A 24,332-nucleotide genomic window follows, 5' to 3' on the forward strand; every position below is an offset into this window, starting at 1 on the left:
ATGAAATTAAAGTTTAGCTGGTAGTTGACCAAGGCGAATTTATTATAGGTGACAACAACCACATATAAGTAAAACCCTACATGTATTTGTTGTTGCCTTTGGTACAAGCATAAAGTCAAAATACAATACAATACGAATGTAAACATACCAATTCATATAAACAAAGCATATCATTTTGACGTAAGCCATACCTACGGCGAAATATTCAGCTGGGTGAATGCTGTCACCTATAATAAATCCACCTTGTAGTTGACCCTCAATTCGTTTAATACTGTTAAAGTAATTGAACAGACCTAATTACAGAGTTGCATTGTAGCACCCAATAGCATCAGTTTAAAAAATTCAAATAAACGTCACATCAAAGCCGATAAGAAGAAGAGGAAGATAGGGCAAAGCAGATACAAAAAGGAAACCGAATAGTGAGCGACCGCGTCCCTTATAAAATCACAGCTATAGAAAAATTCCTATAGAGAAGCCGTGAGTGGTGAAATGAAATAAAATAAATCGTGAAAAAGCTGCAAACTCAATGTAAAACAGTGAGAAGTAAAGATTTTAAATATAAAAGAGTACAGTTGTAAGAAATCGTCTTAAAAATATAAGTGGGCAAGTTCAGCAGTCGCGTAAAAAGTGGTGAAAATTTGCTTTCTATTTTTCTGCTGTTGCTGTCTGCTTCGGCTTGCTTGTATCGTTTTTCGTGTCCTCTGCTAATTTTTGTTTTTTTTTTCTTTTCGTGGCACTGCCATTGGGCAGAGTTCATAACATATTTGATGTAAGAAATTAAAAGAAATAAATTTACAACGCACGGATTACAATGGCGTTGGACGGAGCAAAATTGATTTGCTTGTCGGATGAAGCAGCTGCGGCTGCGGGTGCGAGTGAAGCGACGCCGACCGCATCCACGGGGGATGTTACCGGCGACAGCGCTGATGCGGCTATTGTCGAGAATGCGGTGATCGAGGCGAAAGGACGCAAATTCACTGTGGGGTACTACATGAACTGTGATTATGTGCTCGATGATCCTCGTGCAATTGGAGTACATTGCGAAATACAATGCGATGCTTTCGGCCGGGTAAGTTCCAATGCTATGAAGACTGTTGTGGCTACTTGCAAGCACTTATGTACATGTATATATATATATATATGTATATATGAGTATGGTTCTAATTCTGTTGTATTGTAAAATTGGCGTTATTTTCAATTGCGCATACTTTATAACTTTACTTTCTGTTCGTTTTATTCTAATTGCTTTATTTGTTTGGTTTTACATATTTATTTGTTCCTAGGTGACCATTCACAATATGTCGGAGACGCATCCAATTAGTGTTAATGAACAGATTATTACTATAAAGCGACCTCTGTTGGATGGTAGTCGTATTAAGATTTTGGATAGAACATTTTTGTGGCAGTTTCCCAAATCTGTTGAGGCAACTGCAACCAGCGACAACAAAGAAGATGATGGATATACGGCCAGTGAGAGTAAAGTTTCAACACCACAAAAGTTAGTTGGTGTGGCAGAACAAGCGCCAAACTCTTGTCCCGATCTCAAGGTAAGTTTTTAAAATATATCTAATGTATACCATATTTTAAAATTATGTATTATTTTTTATTTGCAGCCTCATCGAAAAGTGGATAAACGATTTACAGTGCATAAGTAAGTATTTCTTGAACCAATTTTATAAACTTATTATTTAAAATTAGACAACTACATATACAAACGATTGTAGCTCTTTGCCGTTATGTGATATCAAAGCAATTTTTTGTTTGTTTTTGACTGGTATCGTCTTTCATAAGGGTGCGATGGGTTCTCCCTGCCTTAACAGTGTTGCGCCAAGATGTTTCTTCCAAAGTATAAATTTGATACCTAAGGTTAGATCTAGGTATTTGAACTCAGTAACAATTTCAATATTGCATATTCCAGATTCTCACCTCTGGTGAAAGGAATAATGACCGTTCATCATTTAATTTTTTTTTTTTTTTTCTTCAAATTATTCACAATTATATTCTCAAATTTCCTTCATTATAATCACTATTTAGCAGGCACATCCAGGCATTTAGTATGTGTAAAAGATCATCTTCGAGTTGATTCCAACCTTAATTCGTTACGAGTATACTGTTGTCTACAGCAATTTGAACTATTTTTATTTGAAACAAAAATGTTATCAATATATAAATAATGGGTTTTTCAAAAGATGTCAGTAGTTAATAATTTCTAGACGGTACCTTTTTTATGTCATCGTTGACATTCGCCAAGTAGAAAAAATATGTACAAAATTGTGGGTACATTCAAATCCGTTCAGCTCACGTAAATCTTAAAATTTTGTCGGTGGAAAAAACCCAACTTTTTTAGGTGATTCACACTAATTTGCATGTTTGTCTTCTATGGATGCCACAGATTAAATAGCTAATACTTAACAGGTGTGGAGGTCCATGGAAGCAAAATATTTTTTCCGTGTTACAAAAGACAATTTTGGACTTGACTGCTAACTCAAACTATGGTATAAAAACTATCCGAAATTAAAGAAGACACAAATGAAAATACAATAAGAAGAAATATTTCTAGAAGAAATTCCCGCTTGCGAATAATTCGGTCAAGCGCAACCAACCAACACATATAACGCAAAGACGCAAGGCAGAGTTTTTCAAAGAGGGTTAGTGTCTATGATAAGGGTCTAGAAATGTGAAGTGAACACTACAGCAAAGTAAAACATTAATAAAACGAATTAAATCAGTTAATTGAACATTTACGACAAAACCAAGATAGTCTATTAATTGAAACAAAACCACATCATGTGGAAATGAAATGGAACGTCTTAAATTTAAATGGAATGTAACTTAAAGCTGACGAAATGTCAAATTTAAGTTCAAAATTTGAAACTACTTGCTGCCAAAAAAAAGCTTAGGAGTTAATTAAATATTACGTATTGAAAAATGGGTTTTTAGTGCTTCCAATGGATTAATTCCTTTTAATGCATGTATATTTAGAGTACCTCAGCAAGGGCTTGGAAAGCCTGCATCTCTAAACTTCACTTGAATTTTTTATCCCAGCGGCGTATGACAATTGGCACTGTTTGAAATGGATTTTTTAGAATTCTTAATAAATAATTTGGCGGGGTCAGCTGTTAAATCAAATATTAATGAACAATATTGCCATGCTTAGGCTAACAACTCGAAGTATTCATTGCTAATAATAAAATAATGGCTTCTATATAATGTAAAAAGAGTAATGCCACATGTCATTAGAGCACTGACCTTAATTCCATAGATTATATCTGGGTATATATGTATGTAGAAAAAATATACGCGAGTTTAAAGTGAGGAACAAAAAATATTTAAAAAATGCTAAAATGCAAGATATGTGGGAGTATATATGTCAGGATATTATTAATACTAAGTTATAATACGTTCACATATAAGTAGAAGATCTACTTTTTCGCGCTTAACTCCAAATCCGTAATTAAAAAGCGCGATTTCCCATACAAAATTTCTCTCCCAAAATCTGAGATTATAAAATAATCCTAAATAATAACGATACTTTTCGACATAATATACAATCCTGTGTTTTCTGTGTTATCGATAAGTATTATTACGAATGTAAGGAGAAACATCAAAATAAAATGTAAATGAAATAGATGCCGGCAAAGAAAACAGGTCTGTAGACATAATTCTAATACAATTTTTGTTAAATATTATTAATTAGGGATTCTTTTTACAGAATAAAGCGTGTGCCCATAAGCGTTACTGTACTATAAAATGTAATATCGAATTTCGAATGCGTATTACACCGGATTTACACACGGAGACATCTGGAAGGGAGACACTGGAAATTCTCTTTTCATGTCTCATTCGCGGCCACACGGGCAAAATTGTTTTCGGCAACATTTTGACGTTTACTACTTTGCATCTTCTGGTTCGAATATACTTATTCTACAATCCGCTAACATGTAAAGCGGAAAACGTTCGTCAACAATTTCTTAAATATATGAATGAAAAATGCAACTGGTTAAGTAATAAATAATTTGTTGTTTTTTTATTTAAATATATTTATAAATTGTTGTACTTGAATAAAAAAATTAAATTTAAAATACTTCATATATAAATAATTGTTCGTTCGGATGTTTGTCATCGTTGTTATCTTCCGTTTGATTGAAAACCAACACATAACTCACAATCTTCTCCCACAAAATAAGAAAACAAATGAAGCAACTGTCAAAAATTGCTTTAAGATTGGAAATACGAATAAAAAGAGCAAAGCGTGTCGCCAGTACAGGAGACAAATTCCCTTCTCTCTTCCGCGGCCGTCCTTCACCCTCGAACAAAATGTTTCCCTTCCAAATGTTTCCGTGTGTAAATGGGCACTTACTGCCATAATTTTTTGCAACCCCAGTAAACGTCGCATACGGATTTCCTTATTAGCAGCTAATTGCGCAATTAAATTAGCTATTCCTTCTTGTATTTTCTTCATATCATTAATAATAATTAAAGAAACCAAACACACCGAAATGTCACTCCTGCAGCATTCCCCGTATTTAGGTAGGGGGAATGGTTATGCTGCTACAACAACAACAACAACAACCGAAATGTTCCACCAAAATAATTTCTATGAAGAAAAACCTCTGAAAGCAGTATTGACAGCTGATTGTAGATTTTGCAGATAATCTGGCATATGTGAACGGGTAGATTAATTTGGTGGATTTATAGGTGATTAATGTATATGTGAACCTATTATTAGATGGCATTTTTCTTTTTATCTGCATGAGAACTATCGATATCTAGGTTATCAGCTGAGAATGGCGCACTGTGTTGACATTTATGTCCAGTAAGGCTTGGCAAGTCGTCATGAATCGTTTAAGGCCAGAACAACGCTTCCAAATTGTTGGAATTTACTTAAAAAAAATCTTTTCGCGAAGTTCATAGTGCATTGACGGTATCATTGGTCCTTATTTCTTTCGAAATGAATTTTTGTTTTCATAAATTAATCAGCTAAGCAGCAACGACATTTGGGTCCAACAAGACAGCGCAACTTGCCACACAGTATGCTTAACAATCAATTTACTGCAATATTCAAGCCACCATTGACGCCATACGTCCAGATTTATTGCAAAAAGTAATAATAAATATAATATAATAATAAAAAAATTCATTCCAAGAATATATCTGTTTTGTATTTAAAAATAATGAAAACAACTGCTTCGTGCTTTAAACTCAGTTGCAGTTTCGTGTATGATTCAATGCTGATTAAATTTAAGAGGCAATTATTTTCAGCGATTCAATGAAATAAAGAAAATTTTGAAAGAGTTCCCTTATGTAACTGTCATCAACTGTTTAAATTTTATTTTCTGATGATATAAAACATGCGGGTATAATAACATGCGGGCCAACTTTGATTATTCCTGTGATTTTATCGTCATTTTCTTTAACATCAAAAATTCCTGGACAGAATCGGCAAAATCATAGACCATAAACAACATTCACAATTTCAGCGGCCTTTCGCCTTTATCAAAGAAAAACTATAAAATACAGGGTCCGGCACTCGAAGTGTAACCAACTTCAGACAGCTCGCGCAGTCTGTTAGTTAACTAAAGGGCAGTCCAGAGTATTGTTTACAAGCGCGCAGAAGCATTTTGCCGAGAGTAAACGCGAAAAAAGAAAATGTGTAAGGATTTCAAACGTAATAGTGTGATTGCATTATAACTATTTGGCTGGAAAATCACAACCAGCGATTGTTCGTGAGCTCGAGTACCTTAAAGTAAATAAAGTTTTTATTTATCGCACCATTACTCATTACAATGATACCGATAGCTTTGCGAAACGTCATGGACCGTCTCAAGTCCATAGTCAAGGCATAAGGTGGTCATATCGAGCAAGAGTAAATTGATTTTTAATTTTGTATTATTTTCACACATAGTTTACTTTGAATTGAATAAAAGTAATTTTCCAAACTAAATTAATGTCCTTTTTAATTGGTTACACTTCGAGTGCCGGACCCTGTACACATACCGAGTTCTCTCTTTGTTGATTTCCATTGATAACACCCTGTAACTCACGACTGAATGGAATAAACAAAACACCGCAGACAAATTTTTTTTTTTATGTAAAATGTCTTGACAACGAGCATAAACTTTAAATTGTTTGATCGATACTTTACGGGATATCGATCACTACAGCCATCTACCGAAAAAAGTAATGGATTTCTTTTTCCCCAAACTAATGTGGCGGCCGCCGTAGCGGAATGGGTTGGTGCGTGATTACCATTCGGAACTTACAGAGAGATCGTTGGTTCGAATCTCGATGAAAGCAAAATTAATAAAAACATTTTTCTAATAGTGGTCGCTCCTCGGCAGGCAATGGCAAACCTCCGAGTGTATTTCTGCCATGAAAAAGCTCCTCATAAAAATATCTGCCGTTCGGAGTCGGCTTGGAACTGTAGGTCCCTCCATTTGTGAAACAACATCAAGACGCACCCCACAAATAGGAGGAGGAGCTCGGCCAAACACCTAACAGAAGTATACGCGCCAATTATTTATTATTTTTTTTTTAATGTATAATTAAAATTTAGGGCCAGCCGAGGAAGATCTATGTTGTAGTAGCATAAACATTCCCCATACTTACATAACTCTGCTGGAGTGACAGTCCTTGGCCGGATATAAATCCGGGTCGTTTCGGAAGACCTATGTTAATTTGCTGTTGTAATGTCATTAAAATCGTATATGAGTTGTTGTAATGACATAAATCGGCTCGTTTCGGTAACATGAACCACCTGTCGTGGGAACGATCGCACAACAGTCAAATTACTTGATTTTAGATGTACATTTTTATTTTATATATTTTGGAATCGATAGACATCATACAAAATAGTCTAAAATGTGTCAGAATAAGAATCATCCTAATAGTTTTTGAAATATTTATTTTGTTTTAACAAATAGCTTTGCATACTGTATCAACTCTGACGACGAAGGCAACACTTCGTCTGAATTGCCAAGTACCACCGACTCGGAGAGTACTGAGGAAGGTACTAACAGCAGAGAATCTAATAAAGCTAAAGCAACTGCGAACACATCTGTGCAACTTACAAAAATTGAACCTAGTAAACACGGAATGTTGCCGACAAACAACACATCTCAAGACAGCGATAATGGAAAGACAACCGTTGAAACTTTGCATTCCGAACGTCGCAGCGTTACACCAGAACCAGATCCAAGTGCGCCTACCATTGCCAGTACTCCACTAATTAAATTAGAGGATACACCTAAAATGAATTTAATAAACTGTACACAAAATAAGGAGAACAAAAGTACCGAAAAGAAACGACGCCTGCTGTCGTTGTGCCAGCACTCTGATGTGGTGATTACATCGTTTTCACCACGCGAAACCGGAGTACGTATCGAAAAGTCTTTCGCTGCAGTTTTTAAACCAGTTGCTACTTGCACTGCCACTACTCCTAAGAGCGTTTATAGCACACCGAAAAGTATGCTTTCTGGTTATAACGACGAAGGTAGCCGTGATTTTATTGACTTTTCCACGCCAGCCACCTCAAAGAAAGCTTTGGGTGCACGTCTGCTGGCTAAAAATTCCTCCATGCATTTAATCGATTTGACTACACCGAACAAATTTGCACCAGCTCTTCATCGTTCTCGCATAGCATTGAAATGCAATAAAACTCTTCCCAGTGATGTAAAATTGTCAACCACTCCGCTCGCATTTACTAAGGTAAAAGAAAAGTCGGAGGCTGAGCAGGATGTGCGTGGACTCCCAGTTACTCCGCTAATGGCGGCGTCATCTAGCAAATCTTACACTGCAACGCCAAAAACTGCTGAGTCGGTCATAAGTGTGGATGGTTCTACTGACTCATCAACAGTAGTAATAGAGATTTCTACAGAAGACTCGGCAACACCTAGTACTTGTTCACCAACAGTTCAGAAGAGTATTTCTTCGAAGTCATCGCAGTTTACAGCTAACCCGAGACAATTACCCTCTACACCACTGCGTACACCTCAGTCCTTAATGAAACGTGCCATATTGACCAGCGCCAAGAAACGGGACAAAATCCCGTTGCGCACAGCGCCTAACATTGCCACGCCAACTCGGCATCTAACTTCTACACCTGCGCGTAATACCAATTTCGAAAAAAATGAGACTACCATGTCGAAGGTTTCAACTCCCAATAAACGCACAGTTATAGGCTCCCCAAGATACGTCGCCGCAGCACAGCGTCGCAACTTTAGCGTTTCATTAAACCGCAGTTTAGGAGTTGAAGGCAGCACCTCAGTCACTACTCGGGAAAGCCCGATGGAAACTTCGACACCGTTACATTCGCGTGGTACAGAAAGTAGGAATGCTACAACTTCTGCATCACGTCTGAGTGTAACAAAACGTACCTCACCGCTACACGGTGTGTGCAAATCATTCCGCCGAAAAATTCTACCATCGCATATTGCGAAGAGACGTCGTACGATGGTGTCGCCTCGCAGGTATTCGCTATCAACATCCATTGGCGCACAACTTGTGACAAAGGCACGAAAGACACTTTGCACCGCTCGTACCAGCAACAACCGAACAATTTCGCGTTCGTATAGCCTACTAACAGCCGCGGTAAGCGGCCAAAACGACACGACGAATTCAGCAGAGACTAGCAGTGCAGCTAAAAAGAAAGAAAATAAAGAAGCTGTTCCAGATACTGCAGGAAATGAACTAAAAAGCGAGATGTTGTCCGATAATAATAAGAATAAAGTGGATGATTTAAACCGTACCTTTACAGTAGATGACTCGTTGGAGGAGATAGAAGCTACAGAGGAGGTGAAAACTCAAAATGTCACCTTTCCGTCTTTCAGAAAGGATTATGTTGAACAAACGGAGGAATCTATGACGCGCAAGCAAGAACTAAGTAAAATATTTTCGCCAGAGAAAACAGTATCTGCCGGTGATAGTGAGGCTGGTCTTGATATACCTGTAGATGTTGCAGAAACCAATGTTATTGTACAACATGATAAAACGGAAAAAAGTTCGAATGAAAAAATGAAAAATATCACGACTGAGCGCATATCAGAGAGTTTCGCCGAAGTTGTAGAGTCGAATGATAAGTCCGAAGAGGCGAATAAGGAAGGACTTGAGGATCAACATGTTGCTGATGAATCTGCAGAAACGTCTTCTACTATTTCAAAAGCAACAGAACTAACTGATTTCGCTCAAAATCTCTGCAGCAATAAAAAATGTATTTCTAAAACTGACGAACAAGAGAGTACTAAAGTATCCAAAGACCAAGTTATTGAAACCTTGGATGCTGACGAGATAAGTAGTAGTGGTTTGGTGGCTCAGCCAGATAGCAATGCTCCATTATCTACTGAGATCCTTCATCTTGAAGTAACGTCCAAACCTGCTGGAGAATCACAAGGCACTGCAGAGTTGCTGGAGGAGATCGAATATGTACTGAATAAATCAGATGAATTGCAGCAACAGATGGGCAAAGATGTGCACAACACGAGCGCGCCGAATGAGGGCGTCGATGAATTGGAAGCAGCAATTGCTGAGAACTTAGGTGACAAAACCGTAGAGCTTCAAGTTGTAGAATCGATCAAAATTTCCGAAACCTCGGGAGGAGAAAATACTTCAAATATAACAAAATCAAGCGAACATGCAGCGCGATTGGAAGATTATGCAATTGGTGCTCAGTACAACGCAGCAGTTAGTTGTGTTTCTTCATCAGAATTTCCCACTTCAAAGAAAATGGTCTCCAGCGCTAAGACAAGCATGGAAGAAGACATGACTTCCATTGATTCTAATGCACTTCCATCAGTATCGGAGATTGCTTCCAGCGAACTTGATGCCAGTTCAATGGAAACTGAAGCCACATCGATTACATCAGTGACTACGAGAAGTGAGATTGATGTCCCCAGTATTGAAAGTAGTTCTGTAGAAAAACAAGTTCTATCAAGAGAGCAAGAAGCGACAGACAAGCATCCAGTAATCAGTGTTGAAACTAAAGAACCCGCAAATATTACCACTCACCCCAAGGTGGATAAAATCGCGGTAGATATAAAATCGACAACGATAGATGGAGTAACGTCCACAGACTTAGAACTGGTCAAAGCACTTAAAAATACATTAATTGAACCAGATTCTACAATAGGAGTTAAACAAGAGACGCGCATTATGACTATTGAAAACCGTCAGAACAAAAATGCTTCCAATGAAGTTATCTGTGAAACAAAAAACACTTCCAGGGGAGAAAGAGAAGAAGAGGATATTACTTTAAGAAAATTATCAGAATCTCATAAAGACTCGCAAAATACTCCAGTGGAAGAAAACGAGGTAGATGACACAACAACCGTTGATGAAGAAAAAAAGATTGATGAAGAAAGAAAGATTGGTGAAGAAAAACAAAAATTATTGGAAACCGACCAAGGATTACAAATTATAGCTGATGGGTGTGAGCATAAATCTTCAGTAAATGATGTGCGGTCTTCGACTGAATTGGAAGAAGCTTCACATTCTGAAAAAATTTCAGTCGAAATAGCTACTGATAAATCCTTTGTGACGAACCCCAAATCAGAACCATTAGAGTCCAAAGAAACTATTGAAAAAATAACTTTCGAACCTGAAGTGACTAGTACTGAGCTTGAACAGCCTAGAGAAAGCCTACCATCAAACGTGATCGACACCAATGAGGAACGGAAAGCAAATGCACAGCCAGAACAAGCTGCTACGACAACTGTTGAGTCAGAATCAACGTCAAGCGATGCCGAGAAAACCGAATCCAAAGTCGAAGAGCCAGTATCAAAAAGTCGTGACGAAGAAATAGAAACTGGAGATGGAAATCAAAAACTCGAAAATGCATCCAATGACGATGAAGAGAAAGAGAACAAAACCATTATTACCATTACCGGTGAGGATAAAATGCCTACCAGCATTGCTGCTGACATTAGAACCAGTGACCTAGAGCCTAAAACTCCCAATCTACGTGGAGTGCGGGAGATGTTACGCACACCAAAGCACTCTGAAAACTCTACTCCATGTTTTATTGGCTTGCGTAATCTAATACACACACCGCATGCCTCCACCAGCGCTGCAGCTGCGACTGCTGCAATTGAAGAAGACAATGATGAGCTGTCAGGGGTGCAAACACTGCTTAAAACACCACGTCATAACAAAAAAAAGATTGAAACACCACAACACCTTATTGAGAGCCGTTTTACGCCTCGACGCAGCACACGGCGCAGATTTTCAGCAAATGCGGAGCTTACACCCACGCGTTGTGTAACGCCAATGTCGGAGAACATGGATAATGTAGATACACCGCGTCGTACCACTCGTCGTCGGGCATCGGCATCAGCTGAGGTAAACTACACGCCACAGCGGATCACTAGACGACGTTCATCAATAATGTTAGACAATGAGGAAATAGCAGCGGTATTAACACCAAAAAAACGGGTTGGTTTACATGCCAAACGCACAGTCTTATTGGCAGAATGCCCTGTAGCGGAAGACATGGGCGCAATTATTGAAGAAGAACTCAAAGAAGATATGAAAGAATCGAGTGGTAAGGGTGCGGCATTGAATTTATTAAATAAATATGTTTATAACATTTTGGGTTTGCAGATGCTCAGAAACACAGTGCTGAAAGTAAAAAGGATTCCGGATCGGAGACAACTGGTACGTTTAATAAATCAAAAAATAGTATTTTATTGAAAATATATAGTTTGCCGACTAAACTAATTTCGTTTGAATAATCCCTCAGTGCGCAACATTACGGCAGTGATTGAGGAGAGCATTTGTGAGGAAGTAAGCACACAGAAGCAGCAGATCGGTGAACAGAAAGTATCGGAAGAAGAAGTAAATGCGGAAAGTAAAGCAAGTAGGTTAAACTCATGTCTATTCCATTTTATCCAATTACCTAAATTTATACCCAAAAAACTTGCTAATTGCAGTTAAACCTGTCGGACTACCTGAAGAACTGAATCAAAGTGTGAAAAATGCTGAAACGGCTATTGAATGTAATATTATATTTTTACATTTTTGTGAAATCGATTTTATATTAACAATCAATATACTTTAGCTACAACTGAACCCTCATTCACACAACTAAAAAAGAACGAAAAATATGCCGACGACAATTCAACAAATGTGAGAGATGATCTGAAAGGTATTGTTTGGTCTAATAACATCTGTCCGTGTGCGTTCTAATATTTAAGTTATTTTTTTTAGCAATGCCAACTACTGAAATAATTGAAGAGCTCGCACCTGAAACTGAAGGCGCAGCAGCGGAAAAATGTGACAAATCTGCCAAGATTCTTGATGAATCTGACTATGAATATGGCAAGGAAGTCAAAGAAGAAGTCGAGGGTTGGTATTATTGTCTTTTACTATAAACGAAAAGTGATTTTGATAGAAGTAGATCTGATTTTACTGTTGCATCATAATGACTAGATTAGATTAGTTTACTTCGAGGTTTGGTCCCTCGACCTCATGGCCTTTTGTGTCTTCTACTTATCACAGTACCTCATCCAGACCCAGTTCCCTTATTAAACTTAAGATAGAGCTAGGTTGGATTGAACGTATGTGCCTTTTCTCCGGCTGCAGTTAGACGAGGTGTCTCAACCTTCTCCGCGCTATAGCTTCACATTCAAGGAGAAGGTGCATTGGAGTCTGCTGGGATTGGTCGCAGAAACGTCAAGAATCAGTGGACCATATCCCGAGCATAAGACTACACAGTCTTCAATGGTCTGTGAGAATGACCATGAGCATTCAGAGTTTAACCTTGGGCATAGTTATTACTTTTAAACCTTTGTTGTTGTTTAGCAGCAAAGTTTTTTAAACCTCTTTTGGTTTGGTTTTGTGATGTTGTTGGATCCAAAGATTGTTGTACGCATATTAGGGTCTCGCTTGTAGCAGGCTTCTACTGGGATCATCCCTGCTGTATCATTCCCGCAGAAACTAGCTGCGGAGCAATGAGTCCTTAAATCGCCTTATCATGTAGGCGTTATAGCAAGTGTGCGTCGCATAGCACTAGAATACATCTAATCTTTGAACAGGTCTAGCTTCTTCCACTGCGTCCCCTAATAATCGGATACCAAATTAGAGTTGTTTTATTTAAAACTGAAAAATTGCTTTAACAACAGCAGGTTATACATACCGGGATAACTGCTTTTATGCTATTAAGAATAAGCTGTTGTAGCGGAGTGGACATATACAAGATAGCGCAAAATTAATCACCCTATCGGAACATTTATAATTTTTGTAAATGGCGTCGTACGTCAATCATACTTGACATGTGTGAATTAGACAGCTACAGTATACAAACAGACAAGCAATGGGACGCGTAGATCTGAAAATAAATATTTTCATCCCTCGGAATATTTAGTACAAAAGTTGTTCAAAAACAAAAAAGCTTAATTTTGAGCCACTTTGTTTATATCGGTATGTTTTGTCCTGTTTTAATAATTCGAGGTTGTTCATAATGGTTCATGGAAATAATTCAGGTGGTTTTCTGCACCAATAACAACAAATATAACCGAAGGCATATCGGCCGTAAATTAAAACTCGCGGGTTCGATTAAAACATAAAACTACAGTTAAAATCATTTAAACATCGTCAAAGTAGTTCAGTAAGAAATACGAAGAAAAGTGCTAGGCTAATTTTTTTCTTTGCTTGCTTTAACTTTCCAGCAACTGGCGACAACGACCTGTCACCTAAAACTCCACGTAAATCCGTGAGAAGTATTGACGCGTCAACAAAATCGCCCAATACGCCCATAATATGGGGTGAGCGTGAACTGCTAAAAACACCAGAAGCATCCGCTGACACTCCACGGAATTTGGCGCATACACCCAAAGTCAATATCACCTCAGACGCAATACACTTTGATGATGATGAAGAACAACTATTTGGGCTAGTTAATTTAGTTAAGACGCCCAAAGCTGCTTCAATCACTGAGGAAAAAGACGACGAGGAAGTTTGCTGTGCAGCAGAAGAGCCTTCGACTTCAACCGCGGCACGGAATGCATATATTGGAATGCGTGAGTTATTGAAATCACCCAAGCACACTAGCACGCCGCAATATCGTGGCATGCGGGAAATGCTACACACACCAAAAGCGTGTACCACTCTACAATTAGGTGGCATAGAGGAACTTATGCAAACTCCTAAGCGCTCGGAGCTTTTAGCCCAATATGATGATGAAAATGTAGAACTCGATCAGTTCTTTAGAACACCACGTGCTAAAGACGTCATGATACCAGCCGAACCGGCAAGTGCTATTCTGGAACCCAGTTACGACTCGATGGTCGATATTATGACTGCAACAACGGAATATGATCTACATAGCAGTAGCCAGCGACCGCTTGAAGATATCTACAAGACGCCCGTGAGTACGCGTTTGACTGATGTTGATACTATTTCAGATGATGATGAAGAAGGCGAGAAAAAGAAAAGTGAAGAGGTGGATAAAATGCCTTTTACAACAACAAAAAATGATGGTGAAATAATCGTACCAGAGACACCTGCGCCGAATATTGCTACTACCAAAATAAACCTTTCCGCTGAAGAAGCTTTCGAGGAATTAATTGGTGAGCGCACGACGCTCGATTATACAACACCGCAAAAAGTGTATGCACGCAAACGTCTATCAGTAGCAGTTACTGGCACTGTATCTTCGCCCTTCTCTGCAACAGACGTAATTTCCGATTTGCCTAAAACCGATATACAAGAATGGGTAGATCGTTTAGAACAAGGTGCTGAACCGGAGGAAGAAGACGAGCGGGAGTTGACTATTTCGGCTTCATTATTAGAAGCGTCGAAAGTAACACACGATCCGATTGCTGCATCGGTGTGTGGAACAAGTGGCTTTAGTGTGAAAGCAGATACAACGGAGGAGTTGCTCGCAGATATGAGTGCTGTATCCTCAACGGTTGATCCATTATTGCCAAGTGCAGCCAAAAGTACCAAGTCTGTGGTCACAGCAGACGTTGATGATAATGAGACTTTACGTCCAACTACACCCATAGAATCTGAAATTAGTGGTATCAACCTGCTTGATCAAACCAACGAATCTGTGTTTTCTGAGCCATTGGCGGTGAGCGATTCCGATTCGGTACAAGATAAACAAGAAAAAGAAAATTCATGTGTAAACCCAACTGAAACGTGCAGTGAAATAGCAGAAGTTGATGCCAATAAATCTATGGCTGAAGAAGAGTTCCCTACAATGTGTGTTGAGAGCAGTGATTCGGAGCCTGAAGAAGATAAAAATACAATCAAAGCTGCCATGAGTGCGATCAGCGCAAAACCAGGTGGAATCACAAATTCAGCAGGCAGCGCCATTGCAACCGTTGTCGTCGATGAAGGAACTGTTAAGAGTATTAATCATACTCCAGGTACAGAGATCATAGATCTAGACGGTTCTACTACATCCGAATCTATTGAATCCACGGCGATAACCAACCCAAATGCAGAGAAAACTTCTATAACGACAGATATTCTATCTGAGTTCAGCAACTTTCAGGCACATAAGACGATCTCCAGCCAACGAATGCGCGCCTCTACCCCTAATCGTAGCAGTAAGGTTGGGAAGCCCCAATATACACCAGGTAGGCGTCAAAGCATGGGTGCCGAACAGCAACTTGCTAGCGTCTCCATTGATTTGACACTTGAAAAATCTAGATTGACGAGGGAAAAAGAGAGTATTCCCGTGCGGTCAGATAATTGCATAATAGAGGTTGATGAGGAGTACACAGATGAATCTGCTAATGTGGCTGAAGAGACTGCCGAAATTGCTGAAAATGCACCTGAAAAGATAAACAAAATACAAAATAATAAAGCGTCCGCATTGTCAACAACTGAAGACAATCATAACGAATTCAGCAATTTCCAGGAACATAAAACGATTGCTTGTCGAGGAATACGTGCCGCAACACCAGATCAAGTGAACAAAATGCGCACACATAAAATATCTCAAGCTCGTCGTCTAACGTTAGGGGCTGAGCAGCATTTAACAGATGTTAGCATTGATTTCATGGAAGAAAAAACCAAACTAAAGCAATCCAAGCAACAACCAGCTGATGAATGTATACAAGAAATAGAAGACTTTGTTAATGCTTCCAACGTTACCGGCGCGGAAGAAGCGTTAGCAGAGGCACCACGGAATGACGTCGACACATCGGAGAGTACAGTTGTAGTAGCGAAATCGACTGGTGAGCCAAAAGAGGAAACACTGAAATCTTCAAAGGGTGGGGTTAATGTAGAAAATGAAAAGAAGGTTGAAGAAGAGATTATTGAATCCACTCAACTGTTGGAAAAAGCCGAAAATACAGTTGAGCTTGAAGAAGTCGAAGGTGAAAAAGCAATTGGCAAAACCTCAGATGAATCTGCAGAAGACGCAGTACACAATATCGAAGCGGAAATATATTCAACAGGTGTTGCAAATGACGCTAATTATATAAAAACAATTGAGAATGTTGCTGTTCATTCGACTACTGAATCGAATGATGATGCGCGAACAAAACTAGCTGAACAGAAACCAGATGAGCCTGACAGCATAAAAGTGGAAGAGATTGCCACCGAAAAACCAGCAATAGAAGAAGTTTTACTTCTTGAAAATGAAAACAAGTCCGAAATGTCTCCAATTTCCGAATCTTCAATCGGTAAAAGCACATCTGGGCCATGTGATAACATTCCTGTTGTGGCAGAGGAAGCTGGTCCCGAAAAAACTTTAGCGAATAAGTTCAATGAAAGCGATATATTTGATTTAACTGATGAGCCACCACCAGAGACAAGTAATACAACTCAAGGTGTTATATTTGATTTAACTTATGAGCCGCCACCAGAGTCAAGTAATACAACTCAAGGTGCCATATTTGATTTAACTGATGAACCGCCACCAGAGACAAGTAATACAACTCAAGATGTTATATGTGACTTAACCGAAGAAGAAGCATTTATGGAACACCATACAGAAGAAAGCAGCACACAGAACTCCAATTTCCCAGCTGAACAAACTGAAGCAATTAGCGCTGAAAGTGCAACACAAACGAATGTAGGTGAAGTGGCTGAAGTGACGAAGATGCCTCAGGAAAATAATGAAGTGTGTGCTGGTGAAAAAGAAAATATAGACGCCAATGAATCGAAAAGTAGTGAGGTGCCTTTCGAAACATTTGCTGAAAAAACCTCAGGTGCTGTTGTAAGTTCAGATGAAATAGGCGCTGAAAGCCAGCGTCAAGTAGCGAGTGCGTTCGAAAATGGCGCGGCAACACACATAATTGAACTGAATATTGCTGAAAAAGAAAGAGGTGAGCTCGGAAGCACTGCTGCAGAGCAGCAAATATCTGCGAACAAAGAAAACATATCGGTTGATCGAAATGATATAGAAGCCGACGAAAAAACTGAAGAGCAAGACGCAGCAGCAATAGTTGAAACAGAAAAAACTCCTGATGAAATCGTTACTGCTGTACAAACATCGGAGAATGAAACTCTCATTTTGGCCACAACAATCCAGTCTGAAGAAGTTGGCGAAATTCCCGAAAGCAATTCAGAAACGTCACAGGCTGTATTAGAAGTCCCAAAAGAATCATCTGTAGTAGACAGTCTAGAAATGGAGTTGCCAAGTGCATGCAACGTTACTGCCATCAAATTAGAAACAGCTGGTAATATTAGTGATGCTGATGAGATTATAGTTGAAGGTAGTGCAGATGCTAACAGGCCTGAGGGGGAAAGTGAAGTCCTAGATAATGAAGCTGAGTCGGTAATGCAATTAGAAGATTCAGTGATTGAATTGGACAGTGATGTTGAAGAAATTGTAATAGAACCCATAGCAAATACTTCAAGCCAAATTGCGAAGTTTAGTGAGCCTTGTTCTACTATAAATGAGCAAAAATCAACGGAAAGTATCTCTGAAAAGAAGGAAATTGTAATCGGACCAGAAATTTCTGCTACTATAACTGCTGAGAACGAAGAGGAAGCTTCCGAAAAGCCCATTCCGGTAAATATTGGGAGTGGACTTCTTAGAAAGATATCGACCGAACAAGCAACATCACCCCCGGTAGCACCAACATATGTGGCTGCAGCAGTTACCAAACTTGTAATAAGTGAGAAATTAAAAACAGATGAAGAGGAACACAAAGCTATGGAAGAAAGCGATCATTTGTCGACAGAAGATCGTCCCCCAACTGATGCACGAATATCACAAAAGTCACACCAAGGACACACAGAGATAGGGGAAGAAAAAGCAGAAGAGGGCATACAAGGAGAGTTGGATGAAGCAACATCATCTGATGTAAAAAATCACCCAGCTAAGCGTACCAGTCGGGAACCATCGCAATCAAAACAAGCAATCGAAGAAAAAAGTGAAAGAATGTCTGAACCTACTTTTGAGAGAAAAGTTTTAATTGAAGAACCAGCGCCTATTGTAGAGGAGCTACAATCAGATAAAACAATAAATATCGTGCCTGAAAAGGAGACAGAAGTAAAAATCACAGAAGAAGAACCCTGCGATCCTACTGCTTCCGCTACAAAGCGACAACCAAATACACATGATGCTCGCAAACCATCACTTAAGAAGAAAATGGTCAGCGAAGGAAAAAGTGAGAAAATAGAACAAACGACACAAAAAGGCGAATTGGAAATAGAAGAAGCTGATTACGGAGAATCGCCAGTTCTTATCGACCCAGAAGAGAAACCACAATCGGCAATTGAAACAATTCCAGAAGAAAAACAACCAGAAATACCCCCTGAGAGAATACCAGAAGTTTCTACATTGCCAGTATCAGTAGCTGAAGAAAATGTAGAAGTAGCAGACGAAGACCAGACCTCTTCTGGTGCGAAACAACAGACAGTGAAACGAAGAGGTCGAAAGCCATCGCGGTCTAAGCAAACGGCGGAAGAAGATGAAAAACTGATCAGGAAGGCAACTATTGAAAGCGAAACATTGGTTGAGGAACATTTATCAGCTGAAGAAAAACCACATCTAGATTCGGAATTACCCGCAACGGAGTTAAAACAGAAAGAAGTAGAACACGTTGAACAGGTACAAGATTTGAAGATGTCAGAAACACCAACCGAAAATATCTCAAAGATGTTGGCTCAGAAGGAATCAGTGCCGTTGGGAGAAAATGTGGAAGAGGTAGAGCAGCTATACGAAGCAACCTCTTCAGATGGAAAACAACAGCCAGCTAAGCGTAGAGGACGCAAGCCATCACGGTCCAAGCAAACAGCCGAAGAAAAGAAGGAACCGATTTCTAAGGCAATCATTGAGAATACATCACTAATTGAGGAACCTGAGCTAAGGGACAGTGAAGAACCCATATCAGAGTCAAACACTGAGAACAAAACATTGATTGAGAAGTCAGCGGCAATTGGTAAACTGACAACGAAGACAAAAACAGAATCACAATGTCTTATAAAAGCAAACTATGAGATATGTTTATCGACGGCCATTAAAGCGACGAATAGTGCGGCAAACAAGCCTGTAGAAACTGATTTACCAGGCACTAGCGCGAAATCAAAAATTGAAAATACACCAACCTTATTAACAATGGAGGAGACTGAAATTGCATCCGAAGCACACCACAGCACAACCACACAAGAAACAAAAGAGGCATCAGAAGAAAATATAACTTCAACCTTAGGATTTGCCTCAGAAGCAGAACCTATTGTTAGTGCTGATAATCATGAAGAGAAACACACCCAAAGGTCGACACGACGTCCTCGTAAAGGGTCACAATCCAGCCAATGCTCCGCTCAAGATGAAGATCAACTGCCAACAACAACAACGAGACGACGTGGTGGACGTCGACGTGCTGAAACACCGATTGAAGACTGTGTAGATGAAGCCATATCACCTGACGCTCCAACAGGTAAACGGCGACGCGGTCATGGCAAAACGACGGAGGGCGTACACTTGGAAGATATACAAGAATCCCAAATAAATGAATGCGAAACTAAAACCGAGAGTCAGGCACCCGGCACTGAAAGCGAAGAGAACACCATTTTTGCTGTCAATTTTGAAGAGGAGAAAGCACAAAGCAGGCAAGAAGTGGAAGCAAAGACAGACATTGATTCCATCGCCAGGAGATCAAGTGATAATAACGAAGTCGAAAGTCAACAGATGGGAGAAGTCTTGGCTCTAGCTACCACTAAGCTTCAAAGCGAGCTAAAGAGTGAGGAGATAAGTGGCAAGGCTCCCTCTACAGAATTATTGTCCATCGATACACAAATAAAAAGTAGCACAAGTAAACGGCGACGAGGAAGAAGAGCTGCTGAGAAAACGAAAGAGAGCGTGGAGAAGCTTGCAATTCCGAAAAACAACACTGAAAATACAGATGAACATCAAAGTGATGCGGAAGAGCTTGCGGAAGAAACAGCTACTGCAACAATCAGTGCAGTAGATTTAGTCGCCGAAAAAATAATCGATCATAAGCAACCAGAGTTAGCTGTTCCGAAACGTGGTAGACGTAAGAAAACCGTCTCGGAATCAAGTCAAACTTCGAGCACAGTTGAAAATAATGAGCCACATATAATGTCAAGGCGTCGTCGGGGGCGTAGGCCAACTACTGAGGAATCTATTGTTGATACCGTACTTGAAGTAGTCAAAAGTTCTGAGACTAATACTTTGTTAGCAAAGGAAGCTGAACTGAGCAAAGAAGAGGATGTAGCACTTGTAACAGTGCCCGAAGCTGTAAAAGATGATTACATAATCAAAGCAGAAATAGGGAATAAAGAACATCTCGCAGTAGAAGAGACTTCAACACGTGCACTGACACGAAATAAACAAGCATACAAGTCTACAGATATACATGAGGGCAGTGGAGAAACCTCCAAAGTAACAGACGAATTGAAGATAGAGTCGAAGGAGGACACGCCAGTTGTGAAACTGGAGGAGCCAATAATAAAGAAAGCAACCATTACGTGTCGCACGCGCGTTAATCGGCGAAAGAAGGTAGAAGCTGATGAAGAGCATCAAAACAAAACTGAGGAAACTGATGTCTCGCATAAAGTGAACGAAGTTGCTGAAGCGGAATCGGCTGTCGATTCAGTAGGTGGCCGGCGAGGACGTCGAGGAGCTGCAGCAGCCGCTACAGTTGCAATCAACGAAGTTTCATCAGCTCATAAACGTAGTGGACTGCGCGGTAAGAGCCAGCAGAGTAAGCCACAGACGGCACAGCCGCAAGAAAATACCAAAAAAAAACCCGTTGTGGAGCATCATGCTGAAACTGCTACTGAACATGATGAAGAACTATCAGCAGTTGAGGAGAAGAAGCCGTACAAAGTTGTACGTAAACGTCGTGCTTCTACAGCAGAAGCCCAATCAGATCAGATAGAGGAAGCTGTTGAAAAAACTAAAACAGAATCATCGACGAAGACGATGGTCAAACGCGCTCGTAAACGTCGCGAGTCACATCACGAGGAGACTACAACTAGCTCGGTAGCAGCCGAGTCTCCCTCTGCGCCACCAACAAAACAACGCACTAGACGTAAACGAAAGGACTCGTTGCACAACGTTGATGAGGCAGTTTTAAGCGCCGGTGGTGATGAACCGCCAAAGAAACTCCCACAAAGTCGTAAACGCCGCGATTCCTCGCTCGATAGTAGTATACATGAAGGTGCTGGTGTTGATGGGGACACCAATGCAGGGGGTAATACTTCGTCTTCATCAACGACACCGCACCGCTCACGCATTGTACCACGGCGTGCCGCTGCCGCCCAGGAGCGAAACTACGATGAAAGTTCAGACGCGGAAGCACAAGTTGATCTCAAGCGACGCATCGAGAAAGCATCTCTGCCAAAAACAAGTAGCAGCAGCATTGCAACAGTAGTAGCTTCTTCGAAGCACCGAAGTTCAACTGTAGGTGGAACGCCTACAGTGGAGGTACAGCCAGAAGCAGGGGCGGAAATCACTACTAAAACTTCGAGCACGCCTATTTTATCGACGATCATCACCACAAGTCGTGGTCGGCAACGCAAACCCACCGCACGAGTACAGCAGTACCTTGAAGAGGAGCGCGCCAAAGCTGAGACCCCGAAGAAGCGTTTGCTGCTTGGCGGCGAAACACCCACATCACAATCGCGCACCACACCTGCCACACGCACGCGTAAGACTTCCGCTACGGAAACGGAAGTAACTGAAATGGCGAATACGCCGGCGCGTGGGCGAGTGCGTACTGCAAAGGCGTTAGTTGTCACATCAGAGGAATCACGCTCTGAACTAGAACACACGCATTCCGAGTTAGATACCACACATAGTGTTAGTCATGTGAGAGGGCATGTGACAACAACTGCTAAAGTTATGAAACGGCCGACACGTCGTGGCAAACAGATCCCAGCCACTCCCATTCCGGCGGAAACTGAGCTGAGCGAAGCTGAGCAAGTGATTTCTTTTACACCGGTGCAAGTAGACCATACTGGAGGTAGCCGTGGAGGACGTGCTGCAAAAGCTGCGGCGTCAGCGGCATTAATAACAGATGAACCTACTAACTCACACAAAAAAGCGCGTGTTGCGCGTACGCGGCGAGGCGCACAAGTTGTCACAACCGAGGACGAACAACACACAGATGCTGAAACAAAAGAAGTTCGAGCGGAAGTAGGGGCGCCGTCAATTGATATCGAAAAAACAAGCAAGAAGGAAAGAGCAGCAGCGACTGGTGGGCGTGGAGGAGGAGGTCGGCGTCGCAATAAACAGCACGACGACGAGGAAGACACAAATCTACCCACCTCACAGCACGGTTTATTAGAAGATAGCGAAGCGAGCAATAGCGGCGGACCGCAGCAACAACAGCAAACCCTGGCTGTGGACGCCGATGATGAACATGAGGAAGACGAAGAAGCGCTGAGGGTTGAGAAAGAGGAAGAAGAAGAGAATAAGCCACTTGCAATTGTTTTGGGAGAGAAAACAGCAGGTAGGAAGCGTGCCACATCTACACGTAAAGCAGCCACTGCCGCTATCGCTACCGATTCGCCTGCGCCGAAGCGCGGACGTCGTCGTGCAGGCGGCAACAGTGCTGAGAAAAGTGATGCCTCTCATTTAGATACAGCAGCAGGACGTGCGGTTAGCATTCGAAACCGTAAAGTAGTGCGTTTCGATGCCGCCACACCTTCAACCGCCGCCAGTGCAGTGATGCCAGTACAAGTTATTACCGAAAATATCCCAGTAACGACAGAAGCGACGGCCAAACGTGCCACACGTTCACGGCGAAAGTGAGCGATAGGTCGGCAACGGGAATGATAGAATGAATAATGGGAGTAGTCGCGCTTAATAATTTTTGTAAGCATTTACAGATTTTTTTCTCTCATTATTTATATACATCAACAACATAATGATTTTTGTTTAACTGTCACTTAATGTACTTGCAATGTGGATAGCACTGCTTGCAATGAGAATCATACATCAATTTACAACTCACACACAAACGTCTATATATATATGCATAGCTATGGATTATCTTTAAAAAACATATTAGTTCAATGTTGGCCTGACATTTTTTGTTTACTCTTCATTTTTTCTTACTGACTCTTAATTTTTGTTTGTCTTTCTGTTTGATTTTAATATATCTTACATTGCAAACATTTGTTCTTCTTATTACCTTAAAAATTGATTTTATAAACACACACGCATAGGTATACTATATATTTCTTTTTGTATTCGAATTAAAAATAAACATAAAAGACAAAAATTATGTAATAGTGAAATGCGTTTTTGTATTACCTTCGGCGTTTAGCGTAGCAGAGCTATACATATACATACATACATACATATTCTCCCACAAATAAAAACATACAAGTTACGAATAATACCAACAAGCTATATTGTACTTTTATGTCTAACAAAAAAATAAAATAAAATAAAAATAACATTGAATAAAAATCATCGTTTGCGATTTTATATGGGTATCTTATTTTATGTGGATAATGGAAGAAAATGGATAGTTATGGGAAAAATATTGTTCAGCTTGAAACTAAAAAAAAAGCATGTTTTTAAAGTTTTTCGTTTGTTTTTAAGTATTTTTTTCTGTTCTTTTAAATATTTTTTTTTTCTTTTTCAGGTCTTTTTTGTTTTTTAAGTCTTTTTATTGTTGATATGTACTTGTGGTTTGACTGAACTTCTTGTTGGTACTATGTGGAAGCGGATCGGATATTTTTAAAAGAAAAATACACCACACAAGTGGTTTGTCAAACAATGAATAAGTATTTTTTCTTATGAATAAATATTTCTTCTTATTAATTATTGGCAAGAAAATATTTTGTGGCTCTTTAAAAACTTTCAAATTTACAAAATGTAATTTTTGACTCTTCCGACTCAAAAGGTTGCCGACCACTGAGCTAGTGTGACATCGCATGTTCTTTGCTTCTTCTTGGTG

At 40.0% G+C, this 24,332-nt stretch overlaps 1 protein-coding gene across 3 annotated transcripts; it reads left to right on the forward strand.

Moving 5' to 3' along the window:
• Positions 1 to 419: 419 nt before the first annotated feature.
• On the forward strand, positions 420 to 23,842 carry LOC129253445 (titin). 3 transcript variants are annotated; one of them, XM_054891817.1, is made up of 11 exons: positions 420 to 630; positions 751 to 1,069; positions 1,284 to 1,547; positions 1,614 to 1,651; positions 6,924 to 11,533; positions 11,593 to 11,646; positions 11,732 to 11,848; positions 11,922 to 11,987; positions 12,050 to 12,136; positions 12,199 to 12,336; positions 13,659 to 23,842. In XM_054891817.1, the coding sequence occupies exons 2-11, from the start codon at positions 812 to 814 to the stop codon at positions 23,174 to 23,176; spliced, it is 15,150 nt and encodes a 5,049-aa protein (XP_054747792.1). In that variant the 5' UTR covers positions 420 to 630; positions 751 to 811; the 3' UTR covers positions 23,177 to 23,842. The 3 variants fall into 3 exon arrangements, with proteins under 3 accessions (XP_054747792.1, XP_054747793.1, XP_054747791.1); XM_054891818.1 differs by having other exon boundaries at positions 420 to 574; XM_054891816.1 differs by having other exon boundaries at positions 420 to 1,069.
• Positions 23,843 to 24,332: the final 490 nt, after the last annotated feature.

The sequence above is a fragment of the Anastrepha obliqua genome, chromosome 1, assembly GCF_027943255.1.
Source record: "Anastrepha obliqua isolate idAnaObli1 chromosome 1, idAnaObli1_1.0, whole genome shotgun sequence".
Taxonomy (NCBI): Eukaryota; Metazoa; Arthropoda; class Insecta; order Diptera; family Tephritidae; genus Anastrepha; species Anastrepha obliqua.